Source organism: Pinus tabuliformis, chromosome 8 (assembly GCF_031772625.1).
Source record: "Pinus tabuliformis cultivar Carrire ecotype Pingquan chromosome 8, CPIR1, whole genome shotgun sequence".
NCBI classification, from domain to species: Eukaryota; Viridiplantae; Streptophyta; class Pinopsida; order Pinales; family Pinaceae; genus Pinus; species Pinus tabuliformis.
Window position 1 is genome coordinate 1554168279 of NC_142294.1, and position 18592 is coordinate 1554186870.

An 18592-nucleotide genomic window follows, 5' to 3' on the forward strand; every position below is an offset into this window, starting at 1 on the left:
ATCCATAAGTAGAGTAGGTCCAAAGTGACCAAAGAGATACTTAGATCCTTAGAGACAATCCAGAAGAAGCGATGAACAACATATCATTCAACGAGTCACATCATAGTGTTGTGCAATCATGGAGTGTGTCTACTCCAGATGACCACACATATCCTGCACAGTTTGAGGAATAAGTGATCATATCTGATGTGCGCAAGAATCCAACAACATTAGCCGATGCTACCAGAGAATATGCCGAAGCCATTAGATCAAGTGTTTGCTTCTTGATAGTAGAGAACAAGTGAGTGGCTAAGGAGTTACAGATGACCAAGCAAGGAGGAAAACTGGTTATAGCATTTGCCCAAGCAAAGTTGAAGAAGGTGATGCTGGATGAAGTATCATCCCATGAAATAGTCATGCAGGTGTTGTATTCTAGATTTGGTACATGGATAAGGCAGTTGTCCATCTTAATGTCTGGCAGCAGTGATGTGCTAGGAGAGCACGTACCTTGTCAAACTTACATGTGACTATCGATCACATGAAAACATGGACAATGAGATACAAGGGAGCCTTGTTACAGTTTCCCAAGATAATGAAGCCCAGAGAGGTTTAGTTGAAGGCACACATCTAGAGTCAGATCCAGAACTATGAAGAACTCCCACACCTCATCACTAGTTTATAGGCTTCCCACGCACGGGTGTTCAGAAGCATGGATGTTGTTGTGAATACACATGCAATCCCATCTATTGGGACAGACACTGAGCCAAAGATAAAGGCACAAGTCCGACTGGAGCTTAACTCGTACTTTGATGAGTTGATGTGCATAGCCACCAGTGCAGACTTGGTGGTCAGTGTAGACACTATGAATCAGTATGTCGTTGGTCTAGCCAAAATGAAGACAATAATGCGCATATTATTAGACGAGTTGGATAGAGGAGCCATAGAAGTGCAACTAGACACAACATAGGCAAGAGTTCGTTTCTAGAAAGATGTCACTACATGGTACATGGACACCATCATGAACTACCAATCTCGGCATCAGTTCGCCACTGTCAACAATCATGAGGATGTCTAAGAGTTTGTCCTCCCATAGTTTTTTGACTCATAGTGATGTCTTGAATGGCTTGCACAAGCATATTTTGTCTAACATGGGTACATGTCCAGATTGTATGTAACGTCTTGTTAAGTGGAACCTCAATTGTCGATAGTTGAATGTAATAGTCATAGAGAAGTTGAAGAGTCCTTAGTGTATATGAACCATCAAAAAGGGGAATGTCAAGGGTCACCCTACACTTTGCTATATATAGTCCCTCATAGCTCATTGTATAGGTTTTTGGTCAACCAAGCTTTAGATAGGATTACCTTAGAGAAAGCTTGGAGAGTATTGTAATGTGCCTTGTCTTCTCCACAATGCAGAGCCAGTAAATCTCTTTGGAGGAGCAAGAAAAAGTGACTATAAGGTTCTGCTATCGGGACTAGCGGTTGGTTAGGGTTGTACTATATGATTGGAAATTTCACTTCTTAATATAACGAAGCCAACACGTTTCATGCATGTGTTGCTATTGTATTTAAGCTATCTTATTTACTATAATGGTATATGTATATGTTTTGTTACACATACATGTTTTCACTCGTTCTGTATAAGTGTGTATGAATCTTATTGAGATCTATTTTTTCTTTAACCATCACTTTGGATTGTTACCTTACTTGCTTTCCAGTTTGTGATGCATCTTTTCTCGTGTATTCCCTTCTTAGCCATGTGCTTTCACAGGTTTCCAAGGGGTGAACTCATCTCACTTTCCATGTCTTAGAACCATTCATGCACCTTCCTTGGCTTGTTGTGCATGTCACACCCTTGCTACCAACAGGGAAATCTTACATGCCTTTACGCGCAACTGTAGTCAAGGCAATACCGTACGACCCAATGCTGGGACTCCTACGCCAAATTGTCTGAGGTCTAGTTGGGACTTCTTACTGGGGAGATCCCATGACATGTTGGCGGGTCTAGGACTATCAACAGGTTGATAGTTTTGAAAGTAAAAATAACTCCCGATTTTATGAGTTTCTTGGAAAAATATGATTTTATTATAATAGACCCTCTTTCATATATAAAATCGTTATCAACATAATACTCCAATAACTTCATATTTAATTCAAGGAATCACATCAAATAACACTTGACATTTTCTATCTTGTTTATGAGTGAAACTACAATAAAAAAAAATCTCCCACACAATAAAAAAAATTGTGCAAATTTAAATCATCATTAGCAAGATAATAGTCATCAGCATGTACAATTTTAATAGATCTAGATCTATATTTTAACACCTCTCTATACTTATACACAATGATTTAAAAAAAATAAAACATATATATCATTTGAATGCAATTGAAATGTTACCTTCTCTAACAAGATAAAAAACTCTAAATCACCTTTAGATGACACTATATCATCCTCTAATTCTATCTCATTGTAGCTTGCAAGCAACATTTCCCCTTTATATTAAGTTCTATATGTTGTTGTAATGAACCCCAACCCAATTTTATTTTTTTCATATATACCATCATTATTGTTATCCATCAGGGATACTCATGGTATTTTCCCAACATATATACAATAAAGTATGTAAAGGAATGGTTTTTCTCATTTGTACTTCACCACTTTTACAACCCGTTCTCCGCATTCCCTATGCATTAGGATCTCCATTTTCCCCATGCATTTTCCTTATTAATTTTTAATCACCTATATCTAAATTATGAACACCCTTCCATGGATATAACCATCAAGCCTTAGTGGGTGAATGCATTCCCCCAACCCACCATAACCTAGTATGCTAACTATAGGTTCATGGGTTATAGGGTCCCCCTTATACTATGACATTCGATTTATATGATTTTGCATTAACTTAATTCTTTATACTTTAGAATTAACCTTCTTTATTAAAGGGTGCACCTCTCTACCCTTACTTTCCATGCATTCAATGGTCACTCAGGACCCTATGGTACCCCCGTTGAAAAGAACGGTTCCACATACCTTGGGCCATGTGCTCTTACCCTCCCCACGTACCTGGCTTCCTTGGTTGACTACACATTGGTTGAAAGGACTTCAAGGGCGGTGATCGTTTTGTCATAGACCAATGGCTCACAATACACCCTCCAACCCTAAGTGCATGAAACCCTTAAGCCTTACCTCATTCTCCCCATCACCTCTTGCAGCTCTTTGTGTTGTATTCCATGATTGTCTGCGCCTGAGTTTTATTTCTTTATGGTTGAGGTAGGGCTCCCCAGTGTTAGAGGATTAAGGAAACTATGCCATGTTTCATGGTAGTTCTCCATGGCAGAAACCCTACTAGTGGAGAGTTTCATGCACATCCTTCTTAGCTTAGTTCCCTACGCCTGCGAGCTTTCAGGGTTTTATGGCCTGCCAACATTTAAGGTAACTATTGCTATTGTTTCTTTTTCATGAATTTGATGATTTCTCTGTACTTGTTGCTATATGACCTTTGGTAGATTTTTTTTGGTTCTTCTATGCCATTTTACCTCCGGTATAGGATTGGAAAGGGAAGGTGCATCTCCCACCATGGATTTCACCCTTGCACATGATGAGGTGGGTTAATTTACCTTCGACCTTTTAGCATATTTTCATATGAAATTCATTTTTGGATTTGCACTCACCAAGCCTGATATGCTTATAGGTACCCTCTACGGTGAGTGATGGTCCTTGATCTAGGTGTGGGTGTGACGAAGGACCCTTCCAAGACCTTTTACTTTCGTGATGTGTTAAATTTCATTTTTAAAAGAACATAAATGAATACATGTGCATGCTATAAAGAAGAGGAACATGACAATCATCAACAACATAAAAACATAAGCCATTGATAACAGAGTTCATCTCACCCCCATTTAATGTGACCAAAACAACCAATGAAAAAAACATTATGTGTGACCACCGAGGAAGGTGGGTATAGTGGGCGGGCCGCCCAAGGTGGGCTTGGCCCAACCAAAACGTTAAGTTTAAAAAAATTCATTTGGGTTGTGTAAAAGGAGGAGACGAGGTTTGACCGCCCAACCTCCTCCCTACTAAACCAGACCTCAACTGTTACAAAAAATTACCTTATTGTGAAATCCGCCGGTGAAAATATATTTAAACATAGTTTTTCAATGCGCCCAGGCAGAGGAAGGTAGTGCACATAGTTCGAGGCAGAATTTTGTAGGAGGGCCGAATTTTCACTTTGTTGGATTTTGACAAATTTTATATGGTTTCATCACTTCTTGACACAACAAATGCAATGGTGATGTCCATTTCTCCATCATATTTTTGCATTTTTTAGGCATTTTTCAGGGATTTTTTCAGTATGGAGGTGGAACCATGATTGCTGGGAGGTAATTTTTCTCCATGTCAGAATATAGTTAAGTTTACAGTCATTTTGCATGGTTTAACACAGCGATCACAACAACGAGGTCTGATTTGCCTTTGGAGTTGCATATTTCCAATCCACCTATGGAGCAGAATTTTTGAGGAATCTAGGGGGAATCTAAAAGATTCCTTGAGCCCCAGATTCTCAATTTCTCAGAATTCAAAAATTGGACAGTCGATTTTGCACTATTCGATGCCACAAATCTGATGGTGCATTCAAATTTCTCATTTTCTCATTCTATTTTCCAGCCACTTTTCTAAGTAGAATGTAGGTGCCAACATTCATGTGTGAGCAGCCATTTCCATGCGATTGATGCTGTGAGATCGATGGCATGAATAGCTTCAACAGTTTGACATCCACTTCTTCAAATGGACCCTAGTTGTGAGTTATATGCAGTGTGTTCAGGTACTTCTTTTGCTATGCATTGTGCTGCATAGGTACCTATTTGATGTTTGATGTGGGATCTTGTTTATTGCTTGTTTTCATGATTCCTTATTGATGTGACATGAAATCATCTGTGAGATGTACATGTTGTCATGATTCATCATGTTGTGTTTTGAGATCCCTTTGTTGTATGTTGACAGGATACTCAAGTTGTCATCATGTATGTTTGCATTGAGATCCCTATTATGCCATGTTGGCGGGATGATCATCATGCATGAGTTTGTGCCATACTGATAGGAGTCCTTTTCTACTGAGATTTCCTCTAGCAGAACATCTCTTGGAGCCACTCCTACGTGAGGGAATTTCCCTTGTATGATAGCAACGTCACCTCTTATGTACATCATCACTATTGACAACACTTAATGCAGTGACCTACACCACCTTGACACTGGGGCCTGGAGACATAGTCCCTCCTGGATGAACTACGTTATCAACAGATTATGTTTTCATGTGTTGATGATTGACATGTTCCTCTTCTTTACAACATGCAAATGTATTCACATATGTTCTTATAAAAATGCAATTTAACACATCACGAAAGTAAAAGTTCTTAGAAGGGTCCTTTGTCATAGCCAACAGTGGTATCAAAGTGGTCTTTGCATTGATGTGAATTACAAGTGGGAACAATGGAACGTGCAATGATAGAGGATGAAAAAGTGATGTACGAGACCATGCTCAAAATTTCCAAAAGGGTGGAAATAATGTATGAAACCCTAGAGAAAGATACCGAGTAAAAGGAGCGATTGTAGCTTCAATTGCAAGCCACAAAAGAGGCCATAGAAGAACTGAAGCATAACAACCAAAACCTTCAAATAGAGAACGTTGAATTGAAGATGCATTTACATGAGGAGAAAGAGGAAAAACAAATTTTTCTAGGAAAACTGTAAGAAAAGGACGAGCTCTTGGAAAAGTTGCAGTGTGATCCATGTGAGGTAAAAAGTAGTTCTCCATACTCATGTATGTGTCATGATGATGGTTTCACTGTTTCTGAAAATCATACCACAGGAATTGGCTCCAAACTGTTGAAGAAAATGGGGTATGAAGGAAAAGGCTTGGGTGTTAATTGCCATGGCATTGTTAACCCCATCAAAGTAGAAGAATTACCCCGTCAGGTAGGACTTGGGTATGTGAGAAAATAAGTTGGGAAATGTGTTGACACAGCAAGCAAACCACCAAAAATAGATGATGAATAACCGTCATTAGTTCTTTCCGAATCGACAAAGGAGGTAAAATATGTTGATTTCCTTTCAGTTTCGTTGTCACATAGTATGATTTCTATTGGAGATTTGGAGATCCCAATTACAGGGACAAACATGAGGCTCCTTACAAGGACAATACCCAAGGAGGAAGAAAAAGTTGGCATTAATAACCAAGGCATAACTCAACCATTGGAGGTTGTGCAAAGACCTCAATTTGCAGGCTTGAGACACTGATAGGAGTCTTCTGACTGAGAGTTCCTGTAGTGGAACATCTCTTGTAGCCACTCCTGCATGAGGTAATTTTCCTTGTATGATAGCAACACCATCTCTTGGGTACATCATCACTATTGGCAGCACTTCATGCAGCAGCCTACACCATATTGAAACTAGGGCCTGAAGACGTAGTCCCTCCTAAACAAACTCTGTTATCAATGGCTTGTGTTTCTATGTTGCTGATGATTGTCATGTTCCTCTTCTTTACATCATGCAAATGTATTCATTTATGTTCTTTTAAAAATGCAATTCAACACATTATGAAAGTAAAAGGTCTTGGAAGGGTCCTTTGTCACACTCAGACCTGGATCAGTCCTTAATCTCTTAAAAGGTATTTTCTAGACTAATGGGTTCCTATGTTGCATAATTTGATTTTCTTTTATAAAGTTATTGTTGATTCAGTAACTGAAGGTTGTCATATTGTCTCACGATAGGTAACTTTTGACCCCTGGGGACTCGTGTAGTGATTACCAAAGAATATCATCTATAATCAATGAGCTAACTCTACCCTATACTCACTTACCAGGTCGGTCCTAGAATCTCCAATTCTCCAAATGGCTTATGTCCTGGTTGTGCTTCCTACATAGAAAGCTCCTCTTCTTTAGTTTCCCTATTTCTCGAAATGGGTTTAAGTTCAACCTTCATGGTTGTCATCATGCAGTGCTATTTGTTATGGCCTAGTTTGTTTTTAAGGTATTTTTTTCCTTTTAAGAATGCCTTCAAATTCCTGTAGGAAATTCACTATATTTAAATTTATTTGGACATTTATTTGTTCCTTATGTTTGACAAGGACATCGCTTACCTTGTTGGGTTTATGAGGTTGATATATTTACTATTGTACCTTGAAGGCGATACTTCATGAGTTATATGAACACTTCGGGGTTGTAGTAGAAATGATTAAAAGCCAAATTAGTTATTCTTTTAATAAACCTTTACTTATCCATTGAGAATATGAAGGGTTATAATGAAATAAATTGGGTTATTTAACTAAATAAGTTAGTTATTCTTCTAACAAATTATTATTCTATTTATTCCATATACTTTCAATATTATAATATTAATATTTGAGCCTTTAAATAAAATAGAAGTAATTATAAATATTAACTTAACTAGTAATAATATATTATTTATCCTAAGGGTTAGTAGTTGAAATGATTAAAAGTTATATTAATTTTAATAATAAACCTTTATTATTTATATTCTATTAAAACTTTTTATCTATATAGAGTTAATAATTAAATACAATTCATTGATACTATTAAACATAACATAACTAACTTACAAATTATCAAAACTAATTCTCCCTATCTGTATCCCTTGGTCGAGTCAAGTCAAATATAGTTGTTGTCCTTGTCCCTTGGTCCAGTCTAGTCAAATATTGTTGTTTCCTATTCTATTATAGATGTTTCCTAGTCAAATATAATCGTTGGATGATCTTCTCTCTCTCTATTTAAACATGCAGCCATGATATGGTTCTTCAACTTGTCGTGACGATGAACCACACTTGCTAGTTCGAAATGCATCGACAAATGATTGATAATGTGATTTACGCCAAAAACCCTATCATATACTTGTTATGGATCATAGAAGCCTCAATTCTTCAATAACTCTTTATGTATAAAAAAACCAACAAAAACACAAACCTTAATTTTAAGAAGCTCTCATTTTAATATAACTTTAATTTTAATATAAGGTTCCCACACAATGTATCAAAAGAACATCCCACTCAAAAAGTCAACAGAATTTGTTTAAAGAATTAGCTTTTAAACACGTTATACAAACCACGTTAAGATTTTATGATGCTAAAGCTCCTCTCGTGGTGAGTCCATGCGTTTAATAGTTTTTACGATGACTAAATCTTGTGTTAGTTCTCTAATGCCACAGAAACCAGTGTATCAAGCCCACGAGTCAGCGAATGGCACACGACAGGGGAGCGATGAGCTGGGACGTAATCGATGAGTCAGGGCGTGCCCGCACAATGTGACGAGCTCACCAAACAGAGGAGATGGCTAACGTGTGATGCAAAAGTCAATGTGGAAAATGACTAAGTGTTGGAATTTTGGTGAACTTCTATGATGGGCGGTCCCATGTATGGGCACCCACACCATGGGCCGACGCGATGGAGGGGCGGGTTGGATGAAATGGTGGGTCGGCTTGGTGGGCCGAAACCCCAACCAATGGGCCAACCGCCATATAAGTAAAGCAGCGAGATGGTGGAGAAAATCATCAAGCATTTCTTCCAAGTGTTCATGTGAGCTAGGAGGGTGAGCTACCTTGGGAGGTCTGAAACTTAGCAAAGTGTAGGCGGACTCTTGGGCCGAAGCATGGAGTCGTAGCAAATGCAGGAAAACAAGAGAAGGTGTTCAGTTGGGTTAGGGCATTCGGTGAAATGGGCGAGGGCATTCGATGGAACAAGCGAGGGCGTTCAGTGAAATGGGTGAGGGTGTTCGATGAAACAAGCGAGGGTGTTCGGTGAAATGGGCAAGGGAATTCGGTGAAACGGTCGAGGACATTTGGTGAAACAGGTGAGAGCATTTGGTGAAATGAGTGAGGGCGTTCAGTGAAACACGAAAATTTGTTTAGAGAAATGGGCGAGAGTGTTCAATGAGTTAGACGATCGCACAGTGGAGAGTTGGGTGGTGTGAACAGCAAACAGGTGGGCACACCCAAGGGCTAGCTGAGTGACCCGCGAGTTAGGCAACACGACATGATGAGCCGGTGAATGGCGCGACGAGCCAGTGCAACGATGAATGACTTGCGACAGATGATAGAACCGGTGGGCACTCCAAACAGTGTTTCGTGTGGACCAAACGATGCAAACCGGGTTTCACTGTTGTGGCAGAAATTGTAAGGAGGAAACATGGGGTTTCCCGACAAAGACTGTAAACTTATATATTTCATAAATATTGTTATTATCATCAAGAAGACTCATATTTCAGGGAGTTTCCCCTCCCATTAAAATATTCGTTGTGCATATGTGTAAATGATAATAATGATGAAGATGACTAATTGAATGTTTCCGCCGTGTATGTGAATGTATACTTAGAAAATGTGAAAAAAAAACTAAGTATAGAATGTAGGCGTAGTCCATACCATGTGAGTATTGATAAAAAGAAAATGGGTGGTGGTGCTGCACCCCCCTTCATGTGATTGGAAGAGTACCGCCAGGGTAGGGGTGTGATAGGTGGTATCAAAGGTTCATTCAATCAAGCCAGGCTTACTGAAGGAAGTGTTATACTTCGTAACATGTTTAGCAAGGGTGAATCATTTTTCTTCGGCCAAGCTGAACAGCAAGACATGGCAGGTTTGGAAGAATGTAAATGGAGGCTCTTGCTGACCTTATACAGGTTAAAGTGGATGAAAGAAGAGAACCCACGGATTCAAGATAAACTTGAAGTCTTGGAAAGGAATGTTGAAGACGAACTTCTTAAACTTGGTTGTGCAATGGAGAAGGATGTAGCTCTAGATTGCAATGACGAAGAAGAGGAAGTCCTGATGTTTGAGGATGTTGTAGATATGACAATGATGGAGGAGGAACTTGAAATTGTTCAAGTTGGACCAGGATTATGCAGTTTGCAGACATTGGTGGATGAGGAAACTCACATGGAGGAGCCTCATGATGAAGTAAGTACTACTTATACTTGTGTTTCATTTGAGCTTTTGGTAGATGGGCCATATGCAGGGAAGGGAAAAATCAGTTTTCCGATGTGATGGAGTATCTTACCATGGATGTCTACGATGAGACCTTGTATGGAGAAGCAAGGACCATTGCCTATTGCAATGCTTTTTTAGGTTGTTTGTGACCTTATGGCAGAAGGTGAAAATGCCCGTGATAAGGGAGGAATGTGATGATCATTTTGGAGGAATGCGTCGTTCTTTAGCGATATGGAGAATTGGCTAAGTGCTCAGCATGAATCATGGACAGATTAGAGAAGGGCACACACTTGATGATATTTAGGTGGACTTCTCTTGGCTGAGACCAAGAGACTATCTTGGTGGAATTTTTAGTGGGGAAGCAATGGTGGAAGAGACTCATATGACTTAATGATGATATATGATTTGGGTGACTATGGGCACTAGACATGATTGCAGACTTGGATGAGGATGACCGATGTTGTGATGGGTCTACCTAGTTGGACAATAAGGGCAACTTGAGTCATGGACATCGAGTTGGAGAGATGGAGCATGGTTGTCTTATTCAAGGACATTATGCAGGAGCACTTGTAGAGATGTCACTTATGGGCATCCAATGAGGAGTTCCAAGGCAGGGATGTTGTGTAGATGGATTTGCTGGTGTGACATGGAGATGTTTAGTTATGATACGATGGGGATGTTGTGCACTCTTGTACAAGAAGGGCATGGGCTTGGTGGAGTTATGGGAAGACTATAGAGCATTCCTACTACATGGAGAGCTAAGGCATCTTGCAGAGACCTTTGGGCTGAGACATGTATGCTTGCTAGGATGTTTGTTGGAGATGACTCATGGAGCTCATGATTACATGAGGTTGTGACTCTTGGGGACTTCATATTATGGTGGACTTGGACGATCTGATGCATTGAGGAGCTGAGGTCAGAGACTTTTATGTAGGATGAGGTGCATACTTTTGAGTGCATTTATGGGTGTGCTTGAGAGAGTGACTTGATGTGGAGAATCGATATGAGACACTTTGGAGTGAGGGAGTTGTAGCGATGATGATGCCTTGGTGGCAACACTTGGGCATGGGTTTAGCTGAGACTTAACCACTTTGTTACATGGGAGTTAATTGTTCTATGATCATGGGAAGCACATGGATGATGAGACCGGTGTATACTTGTTTCTTTGGCAGGCTTGAGGGATGGCACATTACAGATATGATGAGGTTTGCAGCTCCTAAATTTGAGAATGAAAGACTGATCCTGGGGTTAGAATTAAGAGCAAGACTTGAGGCAATTCTGTGTAGCAGGAAAAACTGTGGGGAAATGAACATAAGAAACTAATTTAAACTAACTATTAAGTTTTTTTATCCTAACTATTAATCCAAGGGTCTAGAAGTTTTTAGTCGTCTAAGATCTGATCAAGTAGTTCAGAAAAGTACACGGTGGTAGCTGGGAGAGTAGATTTCAAAGGGGAACACCTTACGACGTAACTAGTTTAATATATTTATGAAATTTGGGGATGCAACACATCTAGAGAATTTTGGAGAAATATCAAGCAAATTCAAAAGTTTTTCATAACTTTTATAATCTTAAAATTAATGAAATATTCCTAGCGATAAACAAGAGTCTCTCTCCATTGAGAACATGGCATAAACAACATGAAAGCAATGAGTTTTTCTAACATTGTCTCAAACTCTAGTCAAAGCCACTTATGCTTCAAATTAGGCTAGCATAAAGATGCAATACCTTAACTAAATCATTGTAAAGTCAAGAAAAAAAGACTCCATAAAATATTGATAATATTAAAAATATTCTTAATATAAATTTAAACATGAATAGGTTGTTATCGAAAATTAAAAGATAAAGGTCCTTAAAGTTTAAACCCCTTGTTGGCCTTACAAAGATTTTTTCCAAAGACTCTTCTTCATTTGTCAATGAGATAAAGGGCATAAAGTTTGACCCTAGGGACATTCTTGTTAGTTTCAATGTGGTTTCCCTTTACACTTGCATCCCTATTAAGGAAGCCATTGCGGTCATCAATCGCCTCACCGACCGTGAGACCACTCGTTTAGTAGTGATTTGTCTTACATCTATTTTTTTTCTGCTTTGAAGGGGCATTCTATGAACAAACCTGTGGGGTTGCCATGGGCTCCTCGTTGTCCCCTGTTGTTGCTAATACCTTTATGGAAGACATTGAATCCAAGGCTTTGGCTTCAGCCCATCTCCTACCCAAGCTATGGAAAGGATTTGTGGATGATGCTGGTGTCATATGGTCCTATGGCCAAGATGGATTATATCAGTTTTTCCAGCATCTCAACAATCAATATTCTTCCATAAAGTTTACTATGGAGAAAGAAGTTGATGGGTGCCTGCCTTTCCTTAATGTTCTCATTTCGAAGAAGGATGAAGGCTCTTTCTCCCTCCAGTTGTTTCGAAAGGAAACTCATACTCAGCAGTAGCTCGCATGTTGGGTGTTCTCAACACGCTTGCTACTTGTGCACTGAGAATTTCCTATGAAAAGAACCTTGATAAAGAGAAATATCATCTTCTTAATGTTTTTATTGATAATGGATATAGTAGGCACCAAGGTCTCAAAGATTTCCTTAAAGCTTGCAGAGTTCATAAGGTTAAGAAAGACCCTAAAGGTCGAATCTCAGGGGTGCATCTCCCTTTCATCCATGGGACCACTGAAAGATTGTGAGAATACTTATGAAGCATAACGTTCCCTCTACCTTTAGACCACTTAACACCATTTTTAGCTCTGTAAAAGACCTTGTTGACCCCAAATACATGAAAGGTGTTTATGTTATTCCATGTTTTTGTGGGACCCCCTGTGTTGGTGAGACTGGGTGCTCTATTGATTAGAGGATTCATGACCACGTAGCCAACATAAAGCATGGGAGGACCCGGTCTTCAGCATTGGTAGAGCACACAGAGAAGGTTAGGCATCATATATGTATTGAGGAGGCCCAAATTATTGCTAAGATTTCTCTTTTTCATCACCACAAGTTTAGGGAGGCCATAGAAATTAAAGGGAGGTCAAGAAATCTCAATAGGGATGATGATCAGAATATTAGTAGTTGTTGGATCCTTGTGCTTTCATCTTAGCCCCTCTCCCCTAGCCCCTTTTTTCCCCTCTTCATTGTTTCCTTATCTGATTTTTTGCCCTCATCTTCTGGATAGTTTGAATTCCCCTTTCTTTTGAGTTGATGTTTGGTACTTATTTCCTTTAATTATTCATCTATTTATTAATAATTTATTTCGATTTTAATTTAAATTATTAGGATTATGAAACCTTCCTTTTTATTTATTTATTTTCTTAGTTTAATTTCTTAAATTTTAGATTTCATTGTATTTTTAAGGTTTTTATTAAACATGATATATAAATAATAATTAAGTTTAAAATTATGAGATTTTATATTTAGATAACAAGTTGACTAATTAATTGATTAATTGATATACATTTAAGTTTAATTCTTATTTATCCCTTAATATAATTAGTAAGGTATTCAGTTAGATGTAAATAAATTAGTTAGATGTAAATAAATTAAACACATTAATTGATTAATTAACTATTTAATAAAGTGTAGTTTTTTATCCTACTACTTCATATATTAGTATTAATGTGAATTTATATACATTTTATTTGGTGGTTAAAGAGGATAATATATTTGTGATCCATATTGTAGATAATGATGTGATTAATCTCAAAGACATTTATCTATGATAATACATATTCGGTCAAATAAATAGTAGTAATCATATTAACTAATTATTTATTTAATTAATATTTTATCCGATAATATTCCCTATAGTATTATAGGTTTATATGTAGTTAGATGAAAATAAATAATTAAATTAACTCATTAATTAATTATTTAATAAAAAATTATCTTTTTATCCTAGTACTTCACATGTTAGTATCAATATGAATTTATTTAGTTGTAAAATAATACTTATTTAGTTACATATAAATAAACTTTGTGATTAAATAAACTAATTATTTACTTAACCTTATAGTATTCCCTATAGTATTATGAGTTTTTATGTAGTTTAGTTAAGAGGATAATAAATTATTTATTAGCTTTAATGTTATTAGTTCCTAAAATTTTAATTAATTAAAAATAGATTTAAATAAAATAGATAAATATAACAAATTAACTAATTAATTAATTATTTATTTATTTTTTCCCTAACTCTTGATCCAGTCAAATGTAGTTGTTACCTAGTCAATTATAGCCGGTCTCTAGCCATGGTCTTGTTCTTCATCTTGTCCTGACCATGAACCATACTTGTTGGTTCCAAACTCTTCGAAAAATAAATATAGATGTGATTATTGCCAAAACATGTCTCAAAAACTTGATAATGATCACAAAAACTTTAATTAAATAATAACATTAAAATATTACAATAAAAAATTAATAACAACCTATACAATTAAAATATTTTTTTAATTAAATTAAAATGATTAAGAAAATCAACATTCAATCTTAATTTTAAATTATATTAAAATGAGACTTTCATTATTTATAATAATTAAAGTTATCACTACATTATAAATTTTTAACAATATTTTTTTATAATTTTTAAACATAATCATAAAATTTTAAAATATGTTACATAAGTATTGAGGGGTTTTTGCACTGCATTATATTAGATATCATTTTTTATGATTCAACTGCAAATGGGATAGCAAGAGAAGTGGGCTTGATTGTGGGGAAAATTCTACAGTGAAGCGCACTTGAGCCAAAGGCGATCTGGAATGGATGACCTCCGAGAAGTCCTGATTATCGGGTGCAAACCCCAAAAGTGATGATTGACACTATGTGATTCATTTCACTATTCTCAATCCCCACTTCTTCACCAGTGTGAAGTGATGCGGAAGTGATGATTGGCACTATGTGATTCATTTCACTAGTTTCAATCCCCACTTCTTCACTTGTGTGAGCATCACCTAAAGTAATATGGAAGTGATGATTGACACTATGTGATTCATTTCACTAGTTTCAAATCCCACTTATTCACCCGTGTGAGCATCACCCAAAGTGATGAGGAAGTGATGATTGACGCTATGTGATTCATTTCACTAGTTTCAATCCCCACTTTTTCACCCATGTGAGCATCGCCCAGAAATTAGTCACTTCTTGAACCGTGTGAGCATCACCCAAAAATTAGTTTACTCATTGTGATTCATTTCACTAGTTTCAATCCCCACTTCTTCACTCCTGTGCGCATCACCTAGAAATTAGTCACTTCTTCACACATAGGTTACTACCAATTCTCGTGAAAATGGTCATAATTAAATCCCAAAAGATGATATCTAAAATATTACAAAAATTTAATAAATAAAAATTAATCATATTAAAAATTAATAATGACCATCATATTAATAATAATTTATTTTAATATTAAAATTTTGATAAATATTAAATTAATATATATAATTTGAGAATAGTAATAATATATTTTAATTGTTGAATTGAGGCTTCTGTGATCCATATCAAGTTTATGAGAAATTCTTCGGCCCAAATCACAGGATAAATCATTTGTTGACGAGTGTGTGGTCCATCGTCAAGACAAGTTGAAGAAACAGATCCAGCTTAGCATGTTAAATAGTCTAAGCAGAGACTCCAACGGCTATCTTGACTAATGGCTAATTTTGACTTTAGGACCAGAGTCAAGATTTAATTAAAGTTAGTTACATTAAGTGAATAAATAAAATATAAAATAATTTAAAATTGTTAAAGGTTAGTTAGAAAGTTATTAAAAAATTATAATTTGTTTTTTAATGGGAGTTAAATAATAAGTATAAATATATATAAAAGAAATATATACAAAGGTTAGTTAGAAAAAAAATTGAAATATACATAAAAATAATAATGAATAAAATTTTTAATAAAAGGTAAAAATATTTTATTTCATTTTAAATAAATAAATAAATTCAAAAAAAAAATAATAAATAAAAATAAAAATAAAAATAAAATAAAATAAAATAGAAATAATAAAAAATAAAATAATAAAAAGATAAAAAATAAAATAAAAAGATAAAATAAAATGAAAATCAAAAATAAAAATAAAAATAAAAATAAAAATAAAAAAAAAAAATAAAAATAAAAATAAAAATAAAAATAAAAATAAAAACTAAAACTAAAACTAAAACTAAAACTAAAACTAAAAATAATAATAATAATAATAATAATAATAATAAAAAATAAATAAATAAAATAATAAATCAATAAATAAATAATAATAATAATAATAACAATGGAAATTAAATAAATTAATAAATTAAATAAATCAAGCTAGCTAAAAATAAAATAAAATGAAATAAAATAATAATAAATAAATAAATAATAATAATAATAATTGAATAAAATAAGCGAGCGAGAGGAAGGAAAAAACAAGGCGCCCAGGAAAAATGGTGAAATAAAGGGGAACCAATGAAAGCAAGCAAGGGCAAGACTCGGAAGAGGGTCGGGATGCAGCTACTGATCTTCCAGTCGTCATCTCTATTGAGATTGCTTGGCCTTCTTTCAATTTCAATAGCTTCTAAATATATTTTAAAATAAAATCAAATAAAATATTAAATCGATTTATGGGATTTTCTTCCATTTTGAACTGGAGATTCCTTTATTTCAATTTCTATTTATTTAAATCTACATTATTACCCCCACCTCGAACTCGATAAATGTTGGTGTAAAATATTTTCCAAAAACTATGTGATATAAACTTTGTTTGGGTTAGACTAGTTGTCAAAGCCAGGTGTTTTTTCTTAATAATAATGAAACCCTGTCCTCGTTGGCCAACCTGACGGGTCAAAGAGATACAATATTAGGCTGTCAACACCATAAAGTGTCAGTCACCAATTTCATTGTGTTTGACGGTCAACCTTTTATTGTTTTAACGTTTAACAGTCCATAATTATTATTATAATAATTATTGTTGAAGATTGTGTAGTCAGGCCGGTCTCCAGATCCAGAGCCCTTTCTCTCCTGCTATATAATCCCTTTCTGTTTTATACATTATTCAATCATTTCCACTCTATTGAAACCTTGACGAAACAAAGTGGTATGGATCAGGATTGCAGTGCGGGGCTTTCATTAGTACTGGCTATTGGTAATGCGACAGCCACCAGAGAAAAGGACGAAATGTACGTTTCGCACAAAAAAGTGAATGGACCTCCTTTGCAGTTAGATCTGTTTCCGTTAGACCGTGACTCCGGCCGCGGCGCTTCGCCCTGGGAGAAGACATCACCTTCGATTGGTATAATATTCCTGCACTGTTTACTACTTGCTAAAACCAATCGTCAAGAGCGGATTAGATTTTATGTTAATGGTGTTTTGATTGATATGTCTCTTGTTTTAACGATGTTTCTGGATCATAATAACGAAAATCGTCATCTGCAGGAACCGGTAGTGTTGGCAGCGAGAGATCAACGGCAGAAGCGATGGCTCCCATCCATCACGTACCTGTGTCATGGCGATCCGATGCCAACAAATGCCCAGCATCCTGTTTCTCCAACGAAGATGCAGGCGGTATTGATGTGTCGTTGTCCAAGGATTCCAACGCGATTAACCTCGGGAACGGCTATGCGGAGATCAAGCGAAGAAGGCAGGATGATGGCGAGGAGTTAGAGAATGACCGAGTTTGGTCAAGGGTGCTCAGCGATCCAGAAGAGGAGGGCTGTTCCAGGAAGAAGCTTAGACTGTCCAGAGAACAATGTGCTGTTTTGGTAGAAAGTTTCAGAAAGAACAGGGTACCCGAAACTGTAAGTTTCTATTCACAGTATTCACTTACAACTTACTGCTCTATCACGTGTGTTTCTTGATGTTTTTGGCTGCTGTAACTTCTTCTTCTTCCGCAGAAGGAAAAGCAAGCGTTGGCCTTAAAGTTGAATCTCCGCCCTCGACAAGTTGAGGTGTGGTTCCAGAATAGATGAGCAAGGTCAGCTCTCGCCCTTTATTCATTCATTGTATTTTGCATGTTGACATTCATATGAAATGTCCCCTTTTCGTATCAAGAGCCTGTACTATGAAGAATGACCTAGAAATCAATTTTCGATCTAATTTTTAACTCGGACAACCTTTGATCCGATGGAGATCCTATTGTGTTGACAGTTTTATTGACTGATTTCTGCTATAAGTTAATTAAATGTTATGAATTTGTTTCAGGACAAAGCTTAAGAAAACGGAAATGGACTAGTAGGTTCTGAAGAGATATAATGAGACACTTGCAGACGAGAACAGAAAACTTCGAATAGAGCTGGAAAAACTGAAAGCTTTTAAAATGTCGCCACCTCTCCGGCCTGCGTCAAAGCCTTACGATGTGCCCCTCCTGTGAAAGAGTTTCAGTTGGTGACAATAGTAGCCACTTGACTTTGGCGAAATCTGGGTCTATGTTTTTACACAGCTCTTTCCGGCAATGAATGGTCCGGTATTGATCGAAGTTTCTTTACACGTAGTCAATGTTTACCATGGTGGACATCGTTCTCTTTGTCAAACATTATAGGTTTTCTATAAATGCTAACTTTGTGAAACATTTAGGGTTTAAGTGTATTTTTTTATTAATTGTATGTCTGTTCAGAAAGCGCTCAGAGTTAATTTATTGAATTAAATGGGGCATCTTGATAAACCAAGGAACGTA

At 36.4% G+C, this 18592-nt stretch overlaps 1 protein-coding gene across 1 annotated transcript; it reads left to right on the top strand.

Moving 5' to 3' along the window:
* The first annotated feature begins 17019 nt into the window (after nt 1-17019).
* Nucleotides 17020-18289, top strand: LOC149241882 (homeobox-leucine zipper protein HAT4-like). Its single transcript, XM_089370701.1, has 4 exons — nt 17020-17212; nt 17356-17717; nt 17814-17867; nt 18155-18289. Exons 1-4 carry the CDS (start codon nt 17020-17022, stop codon nt 18287-18289), a joined length of 744 nt encoding a protein of 247 aa, XP_089226827.1.
* The last annotated feature ends 303 nt before the right edge of the window (nt 18290-18592 follow it).

Coding starts and splice junctions, on each gene's coding strand:
- LOC149241882 (XM_089370701.1), top strand. CDS start 17,020: ATGGATCAGGATTGCAGTGCGGGGCTTTCATTAGTACTGGCTATTGGT. Junction 17,213..17,355: donor GAAGACATCACCTTCGATTG/GTATAATATTCC, acceptor CGTCATCTGCAG/GAACCGGTAGTGTTGGCAGC. Junction 17,718..17,813: donor AGAACAGGGTACCCGAAACT/GTAAGTTTCTAT, acceptor CTTCTTCCGCAG/AAGGAAAAGCAAGCGTTGGC.